Here is a 23,804-nt window from a genome sequence, read left to right as displayed (position 1 = left end):
GCCGTCAAAGATCCTTATGATTTTTAGCCATTTACTCTGAACTACTGTGTCTGAAATGCAAGAGAAGATATTATAACTCTGGAAGGTTCAAAGACCTTTCAATAAAATTCTCTGTCTAGCTCTAAGAACTTCATCAATGTTTCAGTACCCTTTTTCTCATATATACACCAAAATAAATGTGATTTCAACGAGTTTTTGTCTCAGAGACAGTTTACTCCAGAAAATGTTGGTACCAACTACATCTGTTCAAGTAACTGAAATATTTGTTGAACATTATACACACACCAAAAAAAAACAACAAACCCACACAAAATAAATACCTGTTGTAATACTTGCAGTACTAAGTGCTGAGACAGCTACACCACTATTTGTGTATGATACATTCAGATTCGTCACCATTTGATGACAATGAAGCTACATAAAGATCTCTCAATAATCAGTAATTGGTGAAAGAATAACCTCGAATTAAACCATATTAAGGCACCCACAAGCTAGATTTCTAAATTGTCATTATAGACAGAGCTCTAGTTAACACAGTAAATGGAGCCTACAAGCAATTCAGCTAACCCTATATCACTCCACAGGCTCCTCTAAAGTATTGACTTGATCTTTGCTGAGTATAAATAAAGCTTAGAAAACCTAGTGCATAAAAACATATATGCAGACAGGTGCTAGTATGGAACGGACTCTCACCCACAGTGACAATAAATGCAAAGTACATAAAGAAAAAAACTTCACTGATAAAACAGTGGGCTCTAAATTGACTCTTACAACACAGGAAGATGTGGCTGCCTTTCTAAATAGTTCCCTGAAAACATAAATTCAATACTAAGCAGTAGTCCGAAAATCAAACATAATCTGGAGAATCATTAAAAAAAGAGTAGATCAGAAAAAAAATGAAATTATGCCATGGTATAAACCAGGGATGCTCTTGCATCTTGAACACCACTTGTAGTTCTGGTCCTCCATCTCAAAATAATTACAGCAGAATTGCTGAAAAGAATAAGACTGACCAGATGCATAAACAAGTTCCATATAGATTACTTATTCTGCTACTTAAGATTCAGACAGGATATTCTAAACTCAAGTAAGAATATTTCTAAATTATGAACCTTATGCAAGACGTTATGGAGAATTATTATTCCCCATTTCCCAAAGTTATAGAGTAAGATGGCACCCAAAGAAATGAGCAGCATCAGGTTTAAGAAACAAGCAGAAGTACCACTATTCCACAGGCTATGTAATAACACTCTTAAACTAAATAACACAAAACATACTGAAAACTAGAAAACTGGACAGCTTTGTAACACAGTTGGATAAATTAATGAGTTTAACAGATTTCAGTTGTCAATTACATGGGTGAAACTTCTAGTTCAGGGACTCTGTCAACAATTTTGACAACTAAGAATCTTGGTGTATTTGGGTAAGTATTTTTTTTATTTTTAAATTATGAAAAGTTCTTCATGAAATTACATAAACAGATAAAAATACATTTATAATTTCATTATTTACTTGCCTTTTCAATTTAGACTTTTTTGTTCACATTTAGAAGGTTCACCCATCATCCCCATAACTTTCTTCATAATGAAAATTGAGTCTGATAACAATCCAACTCCTAGGGCTCAAATTCTAAAGAACATGTTTTCTGAGCCTGTAAAGCAACACAAGTGTGACAAACAACCCTGGGCATAGACCATTTTGTTCTTCCACTCCTCAGAAAATTTTGAGCTACTCAGTGTAATCACATTTTGTTAAAGGATAATAATAATACACATGCTACTTTCATCTACATATTCAGAAATAGAAAAGTTGTCACAAAGCAATTCATATGGTAAAGCCAGAAGTGAAGTTCTCCTGTGATGGGACAGTAATCAGTAGATGGCTGAAAACTGAATTTCTCAGATGTATTCCAAGGAAGATTTATCCTTTCTGGATAAAAACATCCCCCAACACCTTCACAGTTTGCAGTCAAGGTAGGAAGCTTTGGGCTGGAGACACACTCCAGCTGTACTAGTCATCAACTGGAAGCCCTTGTTACTTGCTGCTCAAGAATGACTTACTTTGCTTGATTGGTTTGCTTTTCCCTGAGAATAATTAAAAAATGTTTCATCTGCCCAAAATTGAGACTATTTTCTTTTTAAATAAGGAAAAGGATGAGCAATTTACTTTGAAAAATCTGCCAGTGTGTTTTGTAGCAAAACAGATCAAGATAAGACTTAGGAGCTCTAATGAGCTAGCAGGTGAAGAAACTTAAATTGAGTTTACACTTTGATTTGAGATTTGATTTTAAACCGAGATTAGAAAAGGCAACATTACCAAAATAATGAAAATGTTAACATCATATCTAGCACATAGAAACAGCAAATGGCATGGACACTTGTGATGTCAGAGGTGAGACAGCTAGAGTAAAGGTCACTGTGTACAGTTGAAAAATCCTACCACTGATGATAGTAAAAAAAAAAAACCAGGTACTTTATCAAAGCAATAGTTTCTGTGCTGTCAACGTATTCTAAGCCCATTTTAATTAGTCATCACCATAGAAGTTAAACGATACATCTCACTTAAAGTAAAAAAGTCATATTAGTTGTGTATCATAATGACAGACTGGACAGAAAAGGGTGATAGAAAACTGGAGAAAAATCACTAGCAAATTTTATCTACATTAGAATCACCAGGATATCATGCTAGTAACTATAAAAAAAGCAAAAACCTAATTTTAATTCAAACACAAAACTCACATAGTTAGATAACTTGGACAAATGTATTACTTTGTATGACTGTGACATCCACCTCTGACCAAAGTTACATAGGCAGTTGGAATAGATGATGATTGTAGGTGCCTTCCAACTACTCTATTCTACTCTATTCTTTTCTATATGAATAGTCACTGTTGTCTTTTTAAACAGGCCCCCTGGAGAGGTGGTCAATGCCCCAGGCCTGTCAGCATTTAAGAGGCATTTGGACAATGCCCTTTACAACATGCTTTAACTGTGGTCAGCCCTGAAGTAGTTAGACAGTTGGACTAGATAATCGTTGTAGGTCCCTTGCAAATGAAAATACTCTATTCTCTTCTGTTCTATTATATTCTATTCTAAAATTCTGAGGGGCTGAATATATTCAAATGAATCTTAGTGCAAAATTTAAACAATGAACTCTCATACTCCAAAGACAGTCATTCACATAAAGTTTTGTAAAATAGAAAAGGTGAGTTTGGCATTATTTTTTATACAGTAAAACAAACCATCCAGAAAAGCAGTCTTTAAATCTATAAAAAAAAAACAGGACAGGACTGAGGTTTCCCAAATCAGAGGATAGAAACACCTCTACAGGGTCATCCTTCCTCACCAGTGTGTGATACTTTCCTATGTGGCCCATACCGCTTCTCATTGGAAAACTGTAATCCTCTTTTTTAGAAAGAGAATGGTTGCTTATGCAAAAGAAGCAGTTCAGGGAGTTTAAGACAATCATTAGTGCAATAAACATTTTGGCCTTTTTGAAAAAAATCAAAATACATTGTCTGACTTAATTCTCTGTTTTGCTTCAACATGCTTTTTGTGATAAAAGAAACAAATGATTCCATTCCATTTAAAATTAACACTGGGAATTATGAGTTGTTACCAGTCAGGTGACAGGATGGAAATACACTGTTTCACAACATGCTTCAGGTATTTTTGTTGAATATTTTCTTACCTCCATCTCCTTCTTCTTCTTCTCCTTCATTTAAAACAATAATGCAGATATGTTTCCTCAGTTGACGTGTGTTGGAGAACTTCCGATTGCATTTCCTGCATTCCAAGCTGCCTGGTGAGACTTCAGAGAGTTCTGGTCCTTCTTCTGTCCCAGGTGGAGTTTCTTCACTCAGAACAGGGTTATTTTCTGTCACATCTTCATCCACACAAAACTTCTTAGTAGACCCTTTCGGTCTGCCCCTTTTCCTCTTCACTACAAGAAGCTCTAGGAAAAAAAAAAAACTTAAAGTTAAAAAGAAGCTATCATTAAATTTCACAGCTAATTAGCTAATATCCATCTGATCTTTGAAAAACGGGAATATTAAATGAAGTTTGAGAACCTCTACTCTGACAGCTTAAAAAAAGGCTATCTTTACACAAACTTATTTTTATAGCAGTGGTATTTCTTGGCATTTTTACTAGCTGTAAAGCAATAACATTTGTGTTATTGAGATTGGCAGATGTCAAAGTGCCACAGTTTTACAGAAATTACACTGCAAGCACTCTTTTAGACTGTTGTATAATTGTATAAGCAGGCATATTCTAAAAAGTTGCTCTGTTGTGTTCTGATGCTCTAGAAAAAGCCTTTTTCATTTAAATCACTCTCAAGGAAATTGCTTAAGTATTGAGATGTATTCAGAGAAAAACTGCTTCTTTTTTAAAATCAAAAGCTCATTGTCATTGAATAAATTCAAGAATTACTTTCTAGTATTTCTGTGGGTCGTTATTGTTAGCACTTTCTAGCCAAAAGTCGGTATAAGAAATTTGTTACCAACAAATAAATTCTGGAAGTCATGAAAAAAAAGGTTTCCTTAATGAGTATTTCAAATAATTAAAATCAGAAGTCATTCACAATTCTTCATAAATACAAAATAAATTTACATTTCTGTATTTCTCTACAGAAAACATTGATAAAATCAGTGAGATGTAGTGAACACAGAAATTCATGAACAATGCATGAATAATGAAGATAAAAAACTTCACACTCATACTTCCTGCCTAAGGTTTCTCTCACCACTGCTGTAGTTACTTCAAAAGCCAAATTGCTATCATCCACTCATAAATGTAACGGTTGACTTGACTGACCAAAGCAATTAGATCCCAAGAAAACATTTAGTCAACAAAAACAGATACTCAGAGGGAAGGGAGGAAAATTTCAGATAGTGATCGAGTTATTTTAGGAGATTTCATCCTAGGTATAAGTTACTTCTATCTAATAATTTAATACAATTAAAAGAATCAGACTCTATCAGTCTCTATCCTTCTTGTTACTCTCAGGGGTTTCTTGCTTTTTTACTTCTTTATAGCTTGTTTTTTGAGGAATTATCTGTTTTTTATTGTACAGATTTTAGTTATTTACTTTAAACTTGCTCTTCTGCAAGAAACTGCCAGTTCACAAACTGCAAAGCATGGTAGAATTTAAACAATTTTTCTGAGTCTGACCAGACATCTGGTGAAGTATCATATCTAGTGTGCATAGGATGAAAAATCAGTGTGCATTGAAAAGCATTTGACACTGTCCCACACAACACCATTGTTTTTAAACTGGAAAGACATGGATTTGACGAATGGACCACTCGGTGGATAAGGAATTGGATGGATGGTCACACTCAAAGAGTTGTGGTCAACAGCTCAATGTCCAAGTGGAGAGCAGTGACAAGTGGCGTTCCTTAGGGGTCGGTGTTGGGACCGGCGCTGTTTAACATCTTTGTCAGTGACAGGGACAGTGGTATCGAGTGCACCCTCAGCAAGTTTGGCCAATGATACCAAGCTGTGTGATGCTGTCAACGTGCTGGAGGGAAGGGAGGCCATCCAGAGGGACTCTGAAAGTCTTGAGAGGTGGACCCATGCAAACATCATGAAGTTCAACAAGGCCAAGTGCAAGGTCCTCCATATGGGTCAGGACAATCCTAAACACAAATCCAGGCTGGGTGATGAGTGGAGTGAGAGCAGCCCTGCAGAGAAAGACTTGGGGGTGATAGCGGATGGAAAACTGACGGTGAGACAGCAGTGTGTGCTTTTGAGGCTTTTATTTTGGAGCTTTTTTGGGGTTGGGCTTTTTTTTTTTTTTTTTTTTTTTGCATAGCACAGATGGGAAAAGTATGAAATATGACTTCTGGGTTATAAGAGTTACCTATGCATAATCTGTATAACAGCAACATCTGTCTGGTATACTTTCCTTGGTTCTACTTGATAAAAAAATTCTAACATCATCCTACCGAAATGGCTAAGACAAATCAACTCTAAATAGATCATGACTTAACTATGGGAAAGTGGCATGACTAAATAAAATTCAGCAAAGAGCACTGCCAATAAAATAACATTAAGGTAATAAACACGTTACTTCCCTAGCATTTTACTTGTTTATAGTACTTATAAAATCATTAATGTATTACTCAGGCAGAACAAAGAGCTTCATTAACAATTCAGCATTCACTCGTTTATACCAATTCTGGAGCAGCTACAGTGTTTATCAATACTTGGACAAGAAACTATGCTTTCAAAGGACAAAAAGATGTTCATCAGTGAACGAATACTAAAAGGAAGTTGTAATTTCTAAGACTGTTATTCATCAATCACTTCTCTTTTTAGTGACAATACTGAGTTACTACAAAGAAGGGGTCCACTGAGAAAAAAAAAAAAATATATATATATATTACAAAGTTTTAAAGTTTTATCTGCTGCAGATTCCATAACAGGAGGGAAAAATTGATGCCTTGAAAGAGCTCTCCAAATTCCTATATTCACTGTGAAATGCCCTATTTTTTCAAACAGAAGAGAGGAAATAATTGAATAGGACTTCAGGACAGACTACCCTCTTCTCCGATCAATCTGTGTGATGGGAAAGAAGAAATATTAAATAATGTCTAGAATACAAGTGGAAATCTGTGTGAAAGTAATTTACCTTTACATTTTTACCAACAGCAGATGGCAAAAAGTTGGGCTACATAAACTGAAAAAAGTGGCATCATATGATCATATCAGATGATGAAAGAATTCATCAATAATAATAAAAAAGGTAACATGAATATGTAACTTAACATACAAATATTATATTTTATATCATTAGATTTGCAAAGTTACTTCCTTAAAAGCTACTTATATCTAATTTCTGTTACTTCAGATCATAATGGTAAATTACATACTATTCTCATAAATGTACAATGCATGCTTAACAGCATACAATACAGACAGTGCAGATAGTCCCTGGCACAAATGCAGAGCCTTTTTACTAAAAGGAATAAGAATATGTTACAAAATACCAGTCTCAGAAATTCTGTGCTCAGAAATACAATTTAGTGGAGGGATAACAGGAAACAAAGATTTAAGACAGGAAGATGCATTCTGTATGCTTGAGAAATTAATTCTGTACAATTAAAATAAAATTAGAATAACATTTTGAAACTTGATGTAGATCTGATATTTATTCATCCTCTTCTGTTGCACTGTTAATTTTAGGCATTGTGTGAAATAATAATCTGATGCAATTTTTCCTCACCAATCATCTGAGGAGATAGCAGCCATAATTGAATATTATATGACCGTTATTAGAAATATCTTCTTCTGTTGACGAAGTTAATATAACTACTGAAGTACTACTGGTAAGTACATGAAGAAATATCACGTGTATATTAATGATAAAAAAATTCTTTTAAGTAAGATATTATAGTGTTTATTATTCATAGGCATATTGTTTTTAAAATCCAGAAATCATGATGACTGGAAAATCCTAGTAGTTGTGTTAAGTAAGAGGTTTGCAAACAATATAAACCCACTTCTCAGTAAAAGTCTAAAAGAAGATATAATTATGAAGTTTTAATTATTTTTAACCCATTGTAATATTACAAGGGATTGCAATTATAATTTGTTAAAAATTGAATGAATGTAACTTCTTCCGCTGCAGAGTAAAATTGTTCTGTGTAACTAATTCAATCCTTGACTACCAGGTTGCTCTATTTACTAGTGCCAATATCAAAGCACAATATCAATGCCACTTCCTTTTTGGACTAGAACTATTAATATTATCTGAATCACAACAAACAAGTTAGATAACTCAAAAAGCACACCATCATTAAGCCTCAAGACGCACCCCTATCCATGGTGTCCTGGTTGCTTTCCCCTGCTATTACACAGTCTTTCCACTGCTATTACGCAGCTCAAATTAAAGCTGTAGGAAGCAGACTTTGCTATACTTGACATTTAAAACTGATGGAACAATGTCATCATCCCCTATTACACGCTGAGTTTATCCACATCTGTCCTCTGTTCTATTCTGCACTGTATGAAATTCAGGGTGGCAGTTGTACAGTAACCATTATAAAAACCAAGCTATGTAAATTGCTCTATAGACAGTGAAGAATGAGCACACCACAGCTTTTATTAAAAACCTAAATGACTCTGAAAATTACATTCCTCTCAATTTATGAATGTACCTTCTCCATCTTTGTTTATGTTTGTGGGTGTTGTTAGAGGTTGGAGTGGAATAATGATGTCGTCCACATTGGTCCCTTCTTCTGTATGCTTCTCAGAGACATGAGACAATAGCTCGGATTGATTTGGTGAAAATAAGTTACAAAGTTTACACATGAAGATGGAATGGATCCCTGAAAAATAAATTTAAAAAGAAGCAGTTAAGATTTCCAAATTTAAGTTATTTACTTATATTAATGCTACTTACTGAGATTTTGATTCAGCTAACACAGTAACTACCAGTTAACTTAATACACTTAAGAAACAGTAACAAGCTGAAATGAAGAATGTTACACCATTAAATGAAGACATTAATAATAAATGCCAAAATGAATTAATTTAAGAAATGGTTAAACTTCTACCCAGATCCTCACAGGGCAAAAAATTTCTTCTGGCTCAAATCTTACAAATTTTCTAACAAGACCCAAAAGGAAGCAGGATAGATTAAGATCTTTTTCTCCTTTCCAGCCTCAGAAAACATTAAAATTTCACATTTTTTTCAAACATACGGTAAAATTATATAAGACCTTAAGTCATTGTCTGGATTTGTTATGTGTCACATTGGTATAAATGCAAAACATTTTATTGTTTATAAAGCAGCTCTGGAATACAGCTGGGCTCCAAATCCTAATTTATGTTCACAGACCTCACTGTTCTTTCCTACACGTACCTAACCTTTCTACTTACCTCACCTAAGCAAGTCTAATTCTTGAATTACCTGTGTAAGTGCCAGAAATAAAAGAAGGAAGGACGAATTAAATACCATAAAAAATAAAAGGAAACTTTCCCTTCACTATAGTAACATTTGTTAGAAAATAAATGTATTTATAAAAAATGTGTGCTTTGATGTGTCATTTTTGCCTTAGAATGCTACCATGAGCATACACTGTGAGTTAAAAATGTTAGGTACATGGTTTCAGGGGTCATTATCCTTAGATAAGGATCTGCCATTAATGAAAGACTGGGCAGGAAGGTCAAAATATCTGCAGAGCTACAGACCACAAAATCATCCTTTCTCCTTCTGGCCATTCACTTCAGAGCTGTACAAACACAAAGGGAAAAGTTTTGCTCTCAAAACAAAACCTGTCATATCAGCCTGAGGCAATGTTAACATTTGCCATTAATAAAAACATCAAGTATTCCATATGCTTTGACATATAAGTTTATGAAATATTCCAGTTGATTCAAAAAAAAACCCCAATAAACTAAAAACCTCCAAAGCAGCAGCAAATGAAGAATGTAATTAAAACTTTCCTTGGTCAGTGCTTCAAAAAGAGATGTTGCAGAACTTTTTAGACAAAATGTCATGGCATTTTTTTTAATTCAAAGGTACTAGAGGTGTGATGTGAAAGCAAAGCCAAAAGACAGTAAATAACAATAAAAAAAGGTTAATATAAAGTTAACAATTCAGAAAAACACAGCTAAAAAGCTCACAGACTTTTGGCAGAGAGATAATTCAGAGTACTTTGCTTCCTAAAACTGCTGTCTTTTTTTTTAATGGTTTGATTTTTCACCAGTCCCTTCCCCCTTCAATGTCCAATGAAACCTAACGACATCCAGGAACCAATTCTAACAGCACGCTTGTTCTTCAGCTACATATATAAACTCCTGGCCCAAAGATTGGTTTCAACTGCTCCTCTCCCTCTACCTCCCTAAGGAAATGAGAGCCATATGCTCACTGAAATCAAACTGTAATAACCAATGCTATTTGAGGTACAAACCAAACCACAGATTAGCTGGGTAAGTACAGAAATAAAGTGATATTTTCTGAACTTTGGGATGAATCTGGAAGAGAACAGGGACGCTGTGTTTTAGGGCCTATTTTCAAAATGAAGCTCACTGCCCCTATTCAAAATTATTCCCCTCCCTTCATGACACACTAATTATATGGTTCACTTCGCTCAAGAAAAATTCATCTTTAAGGTGTTTTAAATGTTAAGAATACCAGCCTTGTCTTTCTTTTACAGTTATTTGCACCTGAAACTATAACAAAATCTTCATCTTCAGAAGTAATATAACTACCTCAAAACTAAAAGGCAGAGTAGATCTTCATCTCTTTTAAAACATCTCTGAAAAACAACTCAAATACTGTTCCTGTTGTTTGAAATACACAAGTGGCTATGTAAAATGTATAATACACTCAATGTCTTCTTAGTAGCTCGGTAGGGCTCCTTCCCAGGCATTCTGCTGTCCTGAGCACACACACATTTCTATTTTGATTGCAGTATGTTTATAATGGAAACGTTCCTTTTAATTAGTTCCTTTGAACTAGTGCTGCTCTAGTTATTTTTTTTTAAGTGAATGAAGCCTGTTATTGACCCAGTGGACAGCAACTGTTCACTCTAAATGTAAATGCACATTTAAGATTCTTACTACAAAACCTGTGAGCATTTACCTAAAGGCTTAACTAACACTGAAATTCTATGCTTTAGTGGACACTTCTATTTTGAGGTTTTATATGCCACTGTTTCAGCTTCCTGCCATGACGGTTGTTTGCCCTAGAAGTTCAGGCTCACTGCTTTTTATCTCTTTTCTACTTCAACAGTTGGAATAAGTACTTACACAGCACTTTATCTCTCACTCCTCCCAGTGAGATGGGCAGAAAAGCAAGAAGAATCCCCAAAAGTCTCTGTGGTTGTTTAAAGTACCTGATTACACAAACCACCAAACATCAGTAAAGCTGGAACAAAACCAGAAGCAAACAGACCAGGTTGCAGAGAACAATGTGAGTGTTAGTGAAAGTGCAGAAAGCATCGGGAAAATATATATAAGATGCATGTGCTTTGCTCAGAGATGAGATGGAAACAGAAGTGAGTAAAGAAATTATTTTAGGAATAGTGACTGGAAAAGGAGGTCACATAGCAGAGGATAAACTGTGCTGATCATAGGCCTAAACAACTAAGATTAGGAGTAAGAAAACAATAATTGATTAACCAGTTCCTAATTAGGTGGTGCAGCAATAGAGCAATGAATTATAGTCAATTAAGTGTAAAAATCAAATAAGCAATAAGTTAATTAACTATGCAGGGAATCAATCATTAATTAGTGAATAATTATGTACGGAATCAACAGAGCAATTAATTAGACAGCAATTAAATATGCAGAAAAAGAAAGGAACCGTAATCAAGTATGCAGGTAAACAAACAACAGGAACTTCAGCCAAAACCAATTTCGAACATTTTGTTCACTAAACATGCTTTGTGTTAATTCATTATCTTCAGCTTGGCCATATAAACTGTGCTAAGTGTACACTGAAATAATGCCAGTTATTTTCTTCTTAAATGGAAAAGATGAAAATTAAGCTATAATGTCAGTGAAGTAATTTTTTTCTTTTTTAATTCTTCCAAAGATCACAACATATTTCTTAATTGGCTTGTTGGATTTTTTTTTTCTTTATACTGAGCACATATACAGCAAAGGGATATTAACAAATGGATTACTACAAACAGGGAATTGGAGACTAGAAAGCACATTCGTTTACTCCCAGTCCCCTTCACAAAGCATAAAACAGTACCTGTAAAGTTGGAGCAGGGAGGAGAGAAGGGGGGAGAAAGAAGCACTTATCTTAGAAAAATCACATAAATTAACAGTATTTAGGGGAATCAGGTAATATATTATATTCATATATAATTTCAACCATTGTATGCAAGAACTTAGTCCAGAGTTAATTTTAACTAATCAAAAACTTTCATTTTGCATAAAACACTAGGGGTTGGGTATTGTTTTGTTCCATTTTTAAATAACTGTTTTTACAAGAAACACATAGAAAGGAAATAAAACTGTATCTATATGCCATAAACCTTTCTAATGTATCCAAAACTTTTCACCACTCTCTTCAGTGCAGGCAACAGTTAAAAAATTCTGCAATCGTCTTTGAAGTTCTGCAACTGTTAAAAGGAACTAGAACTCTGTAGTTAAATACAAAAATGAAAATCACCTGATATCTACTGGCCTGTGGAATAACAAAGTTGATAGTACACATACTTATGCACCTGGTCAATCTCTCTAAAATACACAGCAATAAAGTTCAGAATATGAATAACTATTTATTTCATTCTAAACTTATAACTGAGCTGAAAAACCTTGCTGCTTCATCACCATCAAATCCTTAACAACAAGAACTTTCTGCATTTTAAAATCTTACACATCAACCTTAGCCTAGGACTTTGCCTTGTTTTTTTTCTTAGGTTTGGGTTTTTTTAGTGACAATCAGGTATTTGTGGTTGTATTACAGACAATTAGTAATGCTAATAGTGAAAGTGAAATAGAGTATATTAAGTCTAAAATATTTCCTCCCATCTTCAGTAATATAATCTTTACTTTCAGTTTAGTAATCCTTTATCTCTCAAGTCATACTAGTGTTTGTTTCCAACTTTTTATTCCCCCACTTCCTATCATGCACTTTTAACCTTTCCTTTTTTGTCTCTTGCATCTCTTACGCCATGCTATCTGACTCTCTCTTCTCTCTCCCTGTTCCTTACTATGCACTTCCAAGCTTTCAACATAACTGCCCATGTTAACCTGTACTTCTGTTTCCAAATTCCCTTTTTCTTGCACCTACAAGAACTTTGCCCTTCTATTCTGAGGCCTGGTTGGAATTCAGCAGTACTCAGCTTAAAATTTTAAAAGTAAGCATAGCTTCCAGATTTTGCAAGATTTAGACAGGTCAGATCTAAAGCTGCTACAGTCTTCACTGGGCATATTACACCATTTCGCTACCAGACACTGTTTTACTGAATCCTGACATAAGATTCAGGTATTCTTGACTCACATTAAGTAAGAAACAGTATCTTTATTTTCAGGGTTAACATCCAGTTTGTCCTGGGTTGAGTGAGTGGTGGAGTTTTTTGGTGGCAGGGGAGGGGGCTATCGGGGTGGCCCCCTGTGAGAAGCTTCTCGAAGCTCCCCCAGCTCCATGTCAGCTCCACTTCTGTTTGGGAAATTGAGCCAATCGGCTGCACCTCTGCGATAACGTATTTAAGAAGGGACGTGGTAACGGGCAGTGGGACTTGTGAGGAGGAGTTGGTGCAGCTGCATGAACACCAAGGTCAGTGGAGGAACGGAGGAAGAAAGGAGGGGGGAGGTGTGCCGGAGCAGAGACCCTCCTGTATCCTGTGGTGAGACGGCAGGGCGGCCCCCCCCTGCCACCCATGAAGATCTACGGTGGAGCAGACATTGATTTGTGGCCTGTTGTTCCTGCTTGCCTAATCAAGGTTCTGTGCCCAAAGAAGGCCGGGGTCTCATGGGAAAAGGTAGCCCCGCTGCTGTAATTCAGTGTTGGGAGGATTGCAGCATGCGGGCGAGTCCCACGCCGGAGCAGCTCGGGAAGGGCTGCAGCCGTGGGAGAGAATCCAGTCAGAGGAAGTTAGTGACCCATGACGGAGCAGTGTGGAGAACACTGTGGCCTGTGGGAGGAACTCACGTTGGAGAAAGTTTGTGGAGGACTGTCTCCTGTGAGAGGGGGACCACGATGGAGCAGGGGGGAACAAGTTTTGGACACTCCCCTCACCGAACATGGAGGAAGCAGTGGCAGCACTGACTGCACCCCCCATTCCCTGCCCCTGCACCACTGGAGGTAGAGATATCGGGAGCAGAGCTGAGCCCGGGAAGAAGGGAGGGGTGGGAGGAAGGTGTTCTCAAGATGTGGCAATGCTTCTCACTGTCTTACTCTGTTATGTGTTGTTAGTGTCTGTAATAAATGGATGTTCTTTTTTTTCTTCCCCTAACGAGTCTGCCTTTTGCTCGTGATCATAAAAGGGGGATTTTCCCCCATCCCAGTCCTATCTTAAACCCCAAGCCTGGCTCTCTGTCCCTTCTCATTGCCGGAGGGGAAGGGAGAGAGAGCTGCTGCATTGTGGTTGGCTGCCAATCAGGCCTAAACCACGACACAGTTACACCACTCTTCTACAGCAGTACTCCGCCCCATAAAGACACAATTTAAGCCACTGATTTGCTATTTACTACCCTAGCGAAACAGCTAGAGGATCTCCATGTGCTTAGCCACAGATGCTTAATTCCTTTTGCTTCTATCTTACTATCTACAAGCACATCAACATTTGAAAAGACAGGCCTTGTGAGGGTGTTAGTTTCTTTAAAAAACCTTCTAGAATTATTAGAAACAAACACATGCCTTCAGCTTAAAATCACATCCTTGGGTCTATTCTTCTTCTAGTTCCACAACACTGGCTCCTTCTCCAGTGTCTGGCTACATTTCCAATTTGCAGTGGGTCACTTAACTCCCCGCTCCAGTTCACCAGCAGCTCTGCGAGAGCTGACAGGGAGCGGTGCAGCCGGGAGCACACAGCAGCCAGGATGCTCAGTAGCTTCACCTGACATGCAGGTCCACAGGACCACTTGCTCTTCACTGCTCAGGTTTTCCAACTCTGGAGTAAGTCACGTCATAGCACACAGCACTTGTCGCAAATTCAATTATTATGTGAAAAGTTTGGTTTGTTTTTTTAATGTTCTCTGTATGAAAGCTCTTAAAAAACAACTATATGAAAGTCCTTCTGTTGCGCATCCAAGGGTAGAGCCAGGAAACAGTATGCAGTGAGCCAAGAATGAGGTCAGAAACATCATCTTCTTAAAAAAGATTTTAGTCTTTATCATTTATAAGGGTATGTGGAGGGTGAGAGTGCTTCATTAAGGCTATCTGATCAAGGACCTCTTCAATGCGGAGGAGGTCAATAAGTTAATGGGATAAATGATGAACAAGAATACACAGAGACACAAACCTGGCAGACAAGAAATAACAATGTCAAGGACAGAAAGTCTGTTACAATTGATGGGACACCAAGAAACTACAGGCACAGCTTCGGAGAAGGCTACCTGGACTTTGTAACTGGTAAGACAAGGGAAACCAGAGGAACTGGAATATTTGGGACACTTGAGGAGCATCTGTGGGACTATGTGTATTTGGTTTACATGGCAAGGTTTTGGTAGCAGAGGGGAGGCTGAAGAGGTTGCTTCTGTGAGAAGACACCAGGAGCAGCCCCCATGTCAGAGAGAGCCAGGTCCAGTCAGGTCCAAGATGGACCCACCCATCATTGCCCAAAGCTGAGTCCATCAGTGACACTGGTAGTGTCTCTGTGATTACTTATTTAAGAAAGGGTAAAAAACAGTGCACAGCAGATGGGAAAGAAGAGCGAGAAAAATGTGAGAGAAATAGCCATGCAGACACCAAGGCCAATGAAGAAGGAGGGGGAGGATGTTCTCCAGGCACTGGAGCAGAGATTCCCCTGCAGCCCGTGGTGAACACCATGGTGAGGCAGGCTGTGCCCTGCAGCACATGGAGGTTAAAGGTGGAGCAGATGCCCACCTGCAGCCTGTGAAGGACCCCACACCAGAGCTAGCAGATGTGCCCTGAGTGAAGCTGCAACACATGGAAAGGAGCCTGTGCTGGAGCAGGCTCCTGGCAGGAGCTGCAGCCCACGGAGGGGAGCCCGCGCTGGAGCAGGTTTTCTGGCAGGACCTGTGGCCCGATGCTGGGGGTGGGGGGGCATGCTGGAGCAGTTAATTCTCGAAGGACCACACACAACCTGTGGAAAGGACCCACGGTGGAGCAGTTCATGAAAAACTGTCTCTCATGGGAGGAACCTCATACTGGAGCAGGGGAAGGGCGTGAGGAGGAAGCGAGCAGAGTCAAGGTGATATGAGCTGACCACAACCCCCATTCACCATCCCCACCTACAGCCACTGGGATGGGACCACTGCGTGTCCCAGGTGCAGCTACTGGGGGCACTGGGGTGAGAGAAGTAAGGGGCTCAGCACCAGCCGGAGTGGGACCAGGCTTGTGTGCCTGGTGCCAGCTGCTGCGTGGGAGGACAAGTATCTGCATCTTCCCCAAACCTGGTGTGTGGATGTCATACTGGATGGACAGAGGGGCTGTGCCAGAACCTGGGAGACCTGTGAATGTACACGTGCTTGTGAATCTAGAGTGTGCTGTGTGTGTGTGCTTTCAGTCATGAACTTCAATCTCCACCAGCCAAAGAGGAGGATTTGGCTGTCTCTACCTGTACCTTATGTGAGTTCTGTACATAGGTGCTGTTGAAGGCAGTGCCTCCCATGTTGTGTCTCGTGTGTGTGGTGGGTTCAGGGTGCCTCTGGGGTACGTGTGCAGCTTTGCTGCTGGTTGAACCTGCAAGGGGGAAAGCAGCAGCCACATCCATCAGCCGGCAGCAGAGACTCCCCCAGGACCCCCCACAATGTTGCTTCTGATCTTTCTCCAAAAAGTTTTAGTTCCTTAAGGTGTGCTACTCTCAAATCCCCGAGCTCATACCTATAAAAACAGCTGTTTGTGGACCAACAAAAAGCAAATCCTGCAGTCCCACCTAAATATATCTCTGCACTGGACTATATTCAGATATAACTACCTAAAAGCCAGCACTCATTTCAAAATATTCCTAAAACAATTCCTTATTCTTATAAGAACTCCCAGTATCTAACACCTTAATAATGTCTAACACAAATATTACAATGCAATCAGAAACAGACTGTAGTCTTCTCTACCAGCAAAGCATAACACTGCATTGCTATCCAACAAGCTTATAAAAAAAGAGGTATTTATGTTATTTCAGTACCTGACTTCCTCACTGCCTTGCCATTGTTCTCCCCCTGCACTGTTACCTTGAAATCTGCAATTATTAGATCACAGCTCTAGTAACTATAAACTGTTTTTATTCAATGGAGTTACATTTTCTATTATAATACCAAACATGAGAATAGTATGCTAACATGAGCATTACTGAGAAAATATAAGGGTTTCTGTTCAAATCTCAAGTGCAATAAAAAGTGGGCGCATTACTTTCAATAAAACTATTGTTTTTATTAAAGAACCCTTCATATACAAATGCTGAGCATGTAAGCTGTTAAAGTGCCTAAGAACAATACACAAGACTTTTTCTTGGTAACTTCTTTAGGTAGAAGTACTGAAATTGTGAGATAACAGTTAATATGAAAGCAACATGTAAAAAGCCAATAATTTCTGTTTAATACAAGCAACATTATTTCTCATTTAAAAAATGGTTTGAACTGAACATAAAAGAATTGGCATATATATAGTACAATGAATTATGATATCCTATACTAATGTCAAATACATTAAAAATATTTTTCTTAGGCATTACATCTTATTCTTCTGTTCATGCTAGAGATTTTTTTGGTTTTCAATGCTACTTCAAATATACAAATTTTTCAAAAACATTTTATAATGTATCTCTCATTTTTATTGCATCACTGGAGGGACACTTTTTTGTTGTTTTTTTTTTTTTTTACTTAAAATCTACATTTATCTGTTTAAAAAATAAATAAAAATATTTTTAGAACACTGTGAAATATATGATTATGTGTTTTTAATACCTTCAAGTAATGAATACTATTTCATAATTCCAGTAAAACGTGTCAGTTGCATTTTTCTATCTTACAAAAAAGGATCTTTAAATAAGTGTACGTTTTGATTACATGCACTTTAACCTCAAAAGGCTATATTTAGCCACAGATTTATCCCTTAATCCTCTTCCTTGACCTTATAACATTTTAGCTATCATTTTAATAAAGACTCTGTTATAAACTAATTTTATTTCTCTTCATTTGAGAAGAGTAAAAAATTAAATAAATTAATACTCATTTCCTGCTATTTTCTCTATTTTGTTTCTTCAAAAAATTAATAATCAGGATTATGGTATATCTCCAAATCAAAAGCATTATTCTCAGTAAGTGTTAAGGGAAAAAGTATATAAAACCTGCCACTATTTGCTACCATTAGAACAGCAGCATTACAAGAATCCCATGTCCAAAACTAACAAACTAACTGCACTAAAAGCAGCAGGCAAGACAGAACAGAAAGCTATTTTAGGGCTTCCTTCACCTGAATTTGAACTATTCCTAACAGCAAGCAACTATTTTTTAATTCACCAGCATAGGATGACTGCTGAGACAAAACCCGCAATACAGAATACATTCAACCAAAGAAAAAGAACACCTGACCATGTCTGTTCCCACTTTTAGCTGCTAACTAAAATCAAGAAAATTTAATTATCACTAGTTAAATGCCACAATCATTTTTTATTTTAACATTAAGGAAGGAAGCTATTGCAAGTTTGATATAGGATGCATTCCTGCAAAAACTAAAAGATGATACTAAAATCAATACCATTTAATATGGTTTTATGGAAAACCTAATTATATACATTCAACATTTTTTCTAACAAGGCCACAAGTTTTATTTACAAGGTAAACTATGTCTACAGAGGTTCTCAGACATTACAGAGAGGTACACAGTATAGAAGACTAAATTACGCTGAAGTTTGTGAACATTTCTGGTTAAGAAATTAACTGCATTTAAAAATCTATACAGTACAAATATACTAGGACACAGAAAACAAGAGCAGGAAAAAAAAAGCACTAGTTAAGGTGCTTGGGACATGAATGCATGATGGTGCTGTTGTGAGCAGGACTAAATTGACAGTTTTGTATATACTTAAGGGAACATTACAAGATGAGAAAAAATACAGAGGAGCACCAGGCTTCACCCAGACCTAAATTTAAGAGATTCTGAAAATGTGTTTAAATTAAATACTGAAGGATAGGTGACAAGTGCAAAAGACCACAAAGATTAAGGTGATTCACCTTGCAGTGGTAAAGTCATGAAGACTATTTTAAAGTGAAGGGTTTTAACAGGAAAAAAACAGTTGAAACAAATCGTTGGGTTCGTTTTCTTTTTCTTTGTAGTTGCTTTTAAAAATATAAATCTGCATACTACCACAATAATGGAGGAAGCCTAATAAGGTGTCAAAATCAGAATGCCTAGCTGTAGACAGGGATTATTGGCGAACATGCATTCAAACAAGTTTCTGAAAAACATTGTTATAATGCCAGTGGAACACTACCACATCAGAATATTGAGGACAGAAAGTAGGATGCATTGTTTGTGAAGCAATGCCATCTGTTAGAAGCAGTTTAGTGTCAAATCTGATTAACAGGCTATTTTAACAAGTAACAGAATCCCTGGGGAATTAAATACTCACATTGTATTGAAAAGCACAGTGTTAGGACTATATGAGCAACAGTCTGGTCACAATGGTAAGAATAACTGTGACACACTGAAGGAGACAAAAGAAGTTCCAAAGACAGAAGCAACAAAATATTGTAGGCTTCAACTGTCAGAACAGGACAGGAAGCCAAGATTAAAAGTCTAGACACCATTAATGACTCCTTCACCTAGCAAGCTGTCAGAGAAGCCATATGAGGAGAAAGTGTTCTTGACTTCATCAGAAGTAAAACACAAATTTTATTTTGAAATCCTATTCAAAGTGACACTGCTTGAGAGTTACTCTGTAATGGTGATTAAAGAAGTACTCAAAAATCCTTTAACAGAGTGATAAACAGTCAAATGTTTGTGTTTATCTTCAACAACCTGAACTATATAAAGATAAAAAGCTTCTTAACAAAACAAAAACAAACCACAAAAAGGATTAAAAAGGTTCCAAGAACAGTTAAATCCTTGAAAGCAGCATGAAGGCTATTTAAAAGCCTCATATTTGATGCTAATCATCAAAGATTTTAGAAAGGGGAAGAAAAAAAATCTAGCATAGCTAAATAGCAGTGAAAGGAAGCTTCAGTAGAAGAAAACATCTTTAAAACAGCTAAAGTTTTGTCAAAGGAGGAAAACAAAAAAGACTGTAAATTGTGACAAGTGAAATGTAAAAACACTGTAAGGCAGGTCAATAAGGATAATTTTATCAACTTGAAAAATAAAAAGTAGAATGCAACAGCAACAGACCTGCCAGAGAGCCAGTGGAGTAAAAAGTAATCTGTGTACGAAAAGGGTCTTCAAAGAAGGTGAACCCATAGCAAAACAAGCTTTTCAATTTGCTGTACCCTTATAGTCTGGAGAGGTTCTCTATGAAAGATCTCTCAATAATGGAAAACACTTTAAAGACAGCCTCAAAACAAAGCTAAGAACTGCATTACTCAAAGCCAAAACCTTACAGTTATAATACACAGTCCTATAAAACAGATGGTCCTGTAACATGTAGACCTATAAAAAACAGAAAAGATGACTGCTGCAAAAGTCCCTACCAAGCTTACATCTTTGGATATTGTTCCTCTACCCTGAAAAAACAAAAAACTAAAATAATAAATCATGATTATCCTTAAAAGGTACAGAAATAAGGACAAACAACAACACAGCACAGTTCCATACAAGCAGCATTTAAATTAACTAGAATTTTTCTGCCTGTAAAGGCTGGAACTGAGGAGTAGAGAAAAGGCAAAGCGTAAAACGAAGAACTACCAAATCACATGTATCATGGAGAAGATGACTAGCAAACGATCTCTCTGAAACTACTGTCTGCTCTTTTAGCTGATCTCTCCCTGCTGCTGCACCGGGAGACACAGAGAACATAAAAGGAGGCAGTTCTTCACAAACGGTAAGATGGGTACACATCCACTTGATGATAAATTCTTGGAAGGAAAGTCCATCAAGAACTAATAAGTGAAAAGACACTAGTTGGGGCTCAGCAGGGCCATAAGAGACCTAAGAAAGTATTCTGGACAAATACCACTGTGTGCTTGCCCTGCTCTTACATTTCTCTATTTAGACATCCATCATGAGCTTCTGTTAGAGGCATGATGTATCAGGTGTGCCACAAAATTAAGATCCAGCTTACTGATACCTTTTTAGATTTTTTTGTTTAAGTCACAATAAGAGCACTACACAGTGTAGACTTTAACACAGCTCAGCTGCTCTAGCATTCAAATACTCTATTTCACCAACATAAAATCTCTAAATATTTGACATAAATATATCATCTCCAATACAAAGGCAGAGAAATAGACTAGCAACAGGCTGGAGATCAATTTTAGATGGTTAGCTTGAGTTACTGGAACATTAAATATCCGGGTTACATTGACTGTCTTCAGACCTGTCTAAGCGCTGGGCAGAAACCGGAGCCTGCCTCATGCCACTTGATGAAACAGCCACCCCAACAGGAAAAGGGCACAAGGCTCTTATCTCCCATCTCTGTCTGAAGCGTATCTTCAAACTCCCACAAGAACCAAATATACTGTTTTCAACCAGCCTGCTACTAGTTGTGTCAAAATAAACTTTTATTTAAAACTACTGAACTTTAACTGATGAAGACCAATAAAAGCATATGTATTTTTTTTTTCTTTTACACACACCAGTTTTACAAACGCTCCTGGAAAAAGTTAAGGTTCTTTAAGAGAAGACAACTGCTGACACATATTTGTGTTGGATAGAATTTACAAAATTCAGAACTGGATTAAAAAGGATGTTCTAATAACTAGGAAATTAAATTATTTTAAGCCGTTTAGAATAATCAGTTTACCAAACGTATCAGCAAGGTAGCTTTTCCATCATTAAAAAAAAAAAAAAAAAAAAGCCGTAATAGATTAGTTTATAGCAAGACTTTATCTTTTTTTATGTTCTAAGATCGCCCTCAGGTGGCTAAATGCAACACTGCTGAGGTTACTACTAAAACACTGTCCTACAACATCGTACCGTAAGCAACAGAGATACCAAGAGCACTCGGAACCTCGCAAAGAATAAGCACGAACTCCGCGATCAGCCATCAACCTCAGGAAGCCCTGGCTGAAACGCTCCGAACCTGGTTTTTGGAAGCACAAATAACAGAAATGTATCTGAAGTCGGATACAGTTCAGCAGTTGCAGTATCAGATACACCAGGCACTCCTGACAGTTCTAGGTTCAACTACCCTCAGGATACTTTTTATTAAGAGAAGTGCGATTGAATACATACAAACTTAGTAGCAGCAATAGTGGCAGTAGTAAGAGCCTTAATTTCTCATCTAAAACTGGATCAGACAAGATAAAGCAGTCCTGAAATACTTTTACAACAGTAAATAACTAAGTAACATAGCACCTGTTAAGATATTCTGATCTTTAGATGCAAGTTACTCTTCTGACAGTACTGTTCTCTTTGGCATAAAATTCTGTTTGCGTTGTAAACTAATTGTTTGTAAATACTCCATAGGGCAGCTAGAAGTAACTTAGGATTCTAAATATCAATTAAAATGTCACCTCAGGAAATGACAACCAAAAGACAAATTTGAGTATTCAGGGTAATTAACTAGCATTAAATTATGCAACATCACCTCACAAACCTGCTGTGCAACAAACACACGGGGATTGTGAAATGCAGAAAGCACGTACACAATATTGCTATGGCTATCACGCCTAGGTAATTTTACTTACACTTGCAATCCCCATGAAAGTCAGGCCAGTGTAAGGCCCATAAAGGACTGAGACGACAATGCAGTGGAAACATCTAACTTTTAACTTATCTCCCTTCTGCAGCCGAACGCTTAGGCTCTCGAGCTAAAACTATTTACACGAGCTGTCAAGGGGAAAACATGCCCATTTTAAATCCAGACGTGCAGCAGACCGACACGAACAGGGGGCAGCCCAGCAGCTGCCCAGGAGCGGCGGGACAGGCAGCCGGGAGGCCCCGGGGCTCCGAGCCCGGGCTGCCCCGGCCCCGCCCGGGACCTCCCACCCGCCGCCAGCCCGCGCTGGGGCCGCCCCGGCACCTCCCCACACGCACACGGGGAACCCCACCACGCCCTCCCCCCGCGTGTGGCGGGTCCACGACCCCACAGGGCGCCCGCTCAGCCACCGCCTCCCTTTGACGCCAGCGGAGGGGCGATGGGGGTCACCCTGCCCAGCGGCGAGGGAACTACTTCTCGTGCGGATGGAGCGTTGACGACACACGCCCGCCGGAACTACTTCCCCCCCTCTCCCCCCTCCCCATTCAGCGCCGGCGCTGCTGTAAGGGGATCCGTGCGCGCTCCCCCGCCCTTCCCGCCCGCCGCTTGCGGCCGGCCCGGCCCCGCGCCGCCCCGCTCACCTGCAGCCGCAGCCTCCATAGCCGCGGCGGGGAAGGGGCGGGGGGGCGGCGGGGGAGCCGAGCGGCGCGGCCTGGTTGAAAACGAAAAGGAGCGGGGAAAAGGGTGAAACAAAAATCACTTCCGCGCCAGGGGGCCGGGCCTCACACGGGCCGCGTGAGGCCCCCCCCCCGCCCCCCCCCGCGGGCCTTCCCCCCTGTGGTGAAGAAAATATTATTTTAATGGGTGGGGGAGCGGGCGGGGGCGAGGCCGGCCGGGCGGCGGGTTATGGCGAATCTGCCGCGTCCGACACGGCGGCTTCTTCCCCCGCGACGTCGCACAGAGGGCGCGAGGGGGGGGGGGGGGGCGGGGCGCGAGGGCAGGGGCGGTGGCGCACGCACCGCCCAACGGCCGGGCGGCGGCGCCTGCGCAGTGGTGGCCCCGCGCCCTGCCCCGAGGCCGCAGCTGCTCCCCGCGTCCCCGCTGAGGGCCGGGGGTCCCGGGTGGGACGCGGCGGAGCCCCCTCAGGCCGCCGATGCTCCAGCTGCCGGGACGGCGGCTCCGGGCCCGACCCTGCCCCGGCGCCCGCAGGAGGATGAGACTTGCCCCAGGCCTGCTGACACAGCCCTCGGAGCCGTTTTCATTTCCCACTGGGGATTGCAAACGTGTCTCGGAGAACCTGGTGCTACCAGGTAATGGGGCCAGTTTGAAAGAAAATACCCTTTTCCACCATATTAGCAAG

General features: G+C 39.1%; 1 protein-coding gene across 5 annotated transcripts in view; it reads right to left on the bottom strand.

The window, feature by feature from the left end:
- Positions 1-23,384, bottom strand: part of ZFAT (zinc finger and AT-hook domain containing) — a 92,906-nt gene extending 69,522 nt beyond the window's left edge. The window contains exons 1-4 of one of the 5 annotated variants that reach the window (XM_033011808.2): positions 22,434-22,518; positions 8,886-8,916; positions 8,162-8,332; positions 3,691-3,954 (exon numbers count right to left, since the gene is read on the bottom strand). In XM_033011808.2, coding sequence (XP_032867699.2) covers positions 3,691-3,954; positions 8,162-8,315 — 418 coding nt within the window. In that variant the 5' untranslated portion in view covers positions 8,316-8,332; positions 8,886-8,916; positions 22,434-22,518. Of the gene's footprint in view, positions 1-3,690; positions 3,955-8,161; positions 8,333-8,885; positions 8,917-10,760; positions 10,825-21,720; positions 21,827-22,433; positions 22,770-23,085 lie in introns of those variants that run through there. The other 4 variants (XM_033011806.2, XM_033011805.2, XM_033011807.2 and 1 more) reach the window with 4 other exon arrangements.
- Between the last annotated feature and the right edge of the window lie 420 nt (positions 23,385-23,804).

This window comes from Tyto alba, unplaced genomic scaffold, assembly GCF_018691265.1.
Source record: "Tyto alba isolate M040663 unplaced genomic scaffold, T.alba_DEE_v4.0 Super-Scaffold_9, whole genome shotgun sequence".
Lineage (NCBI taxonomy): Eukaryota > Metazoa > Chordata > Aves > Strigiformes > Tytonidae > Tyto > Tyto alba.
Note: the sequence above shows the minus strand (reverse complement) of the source record. Positions and strands in the feature narration are given on the sequence as shown.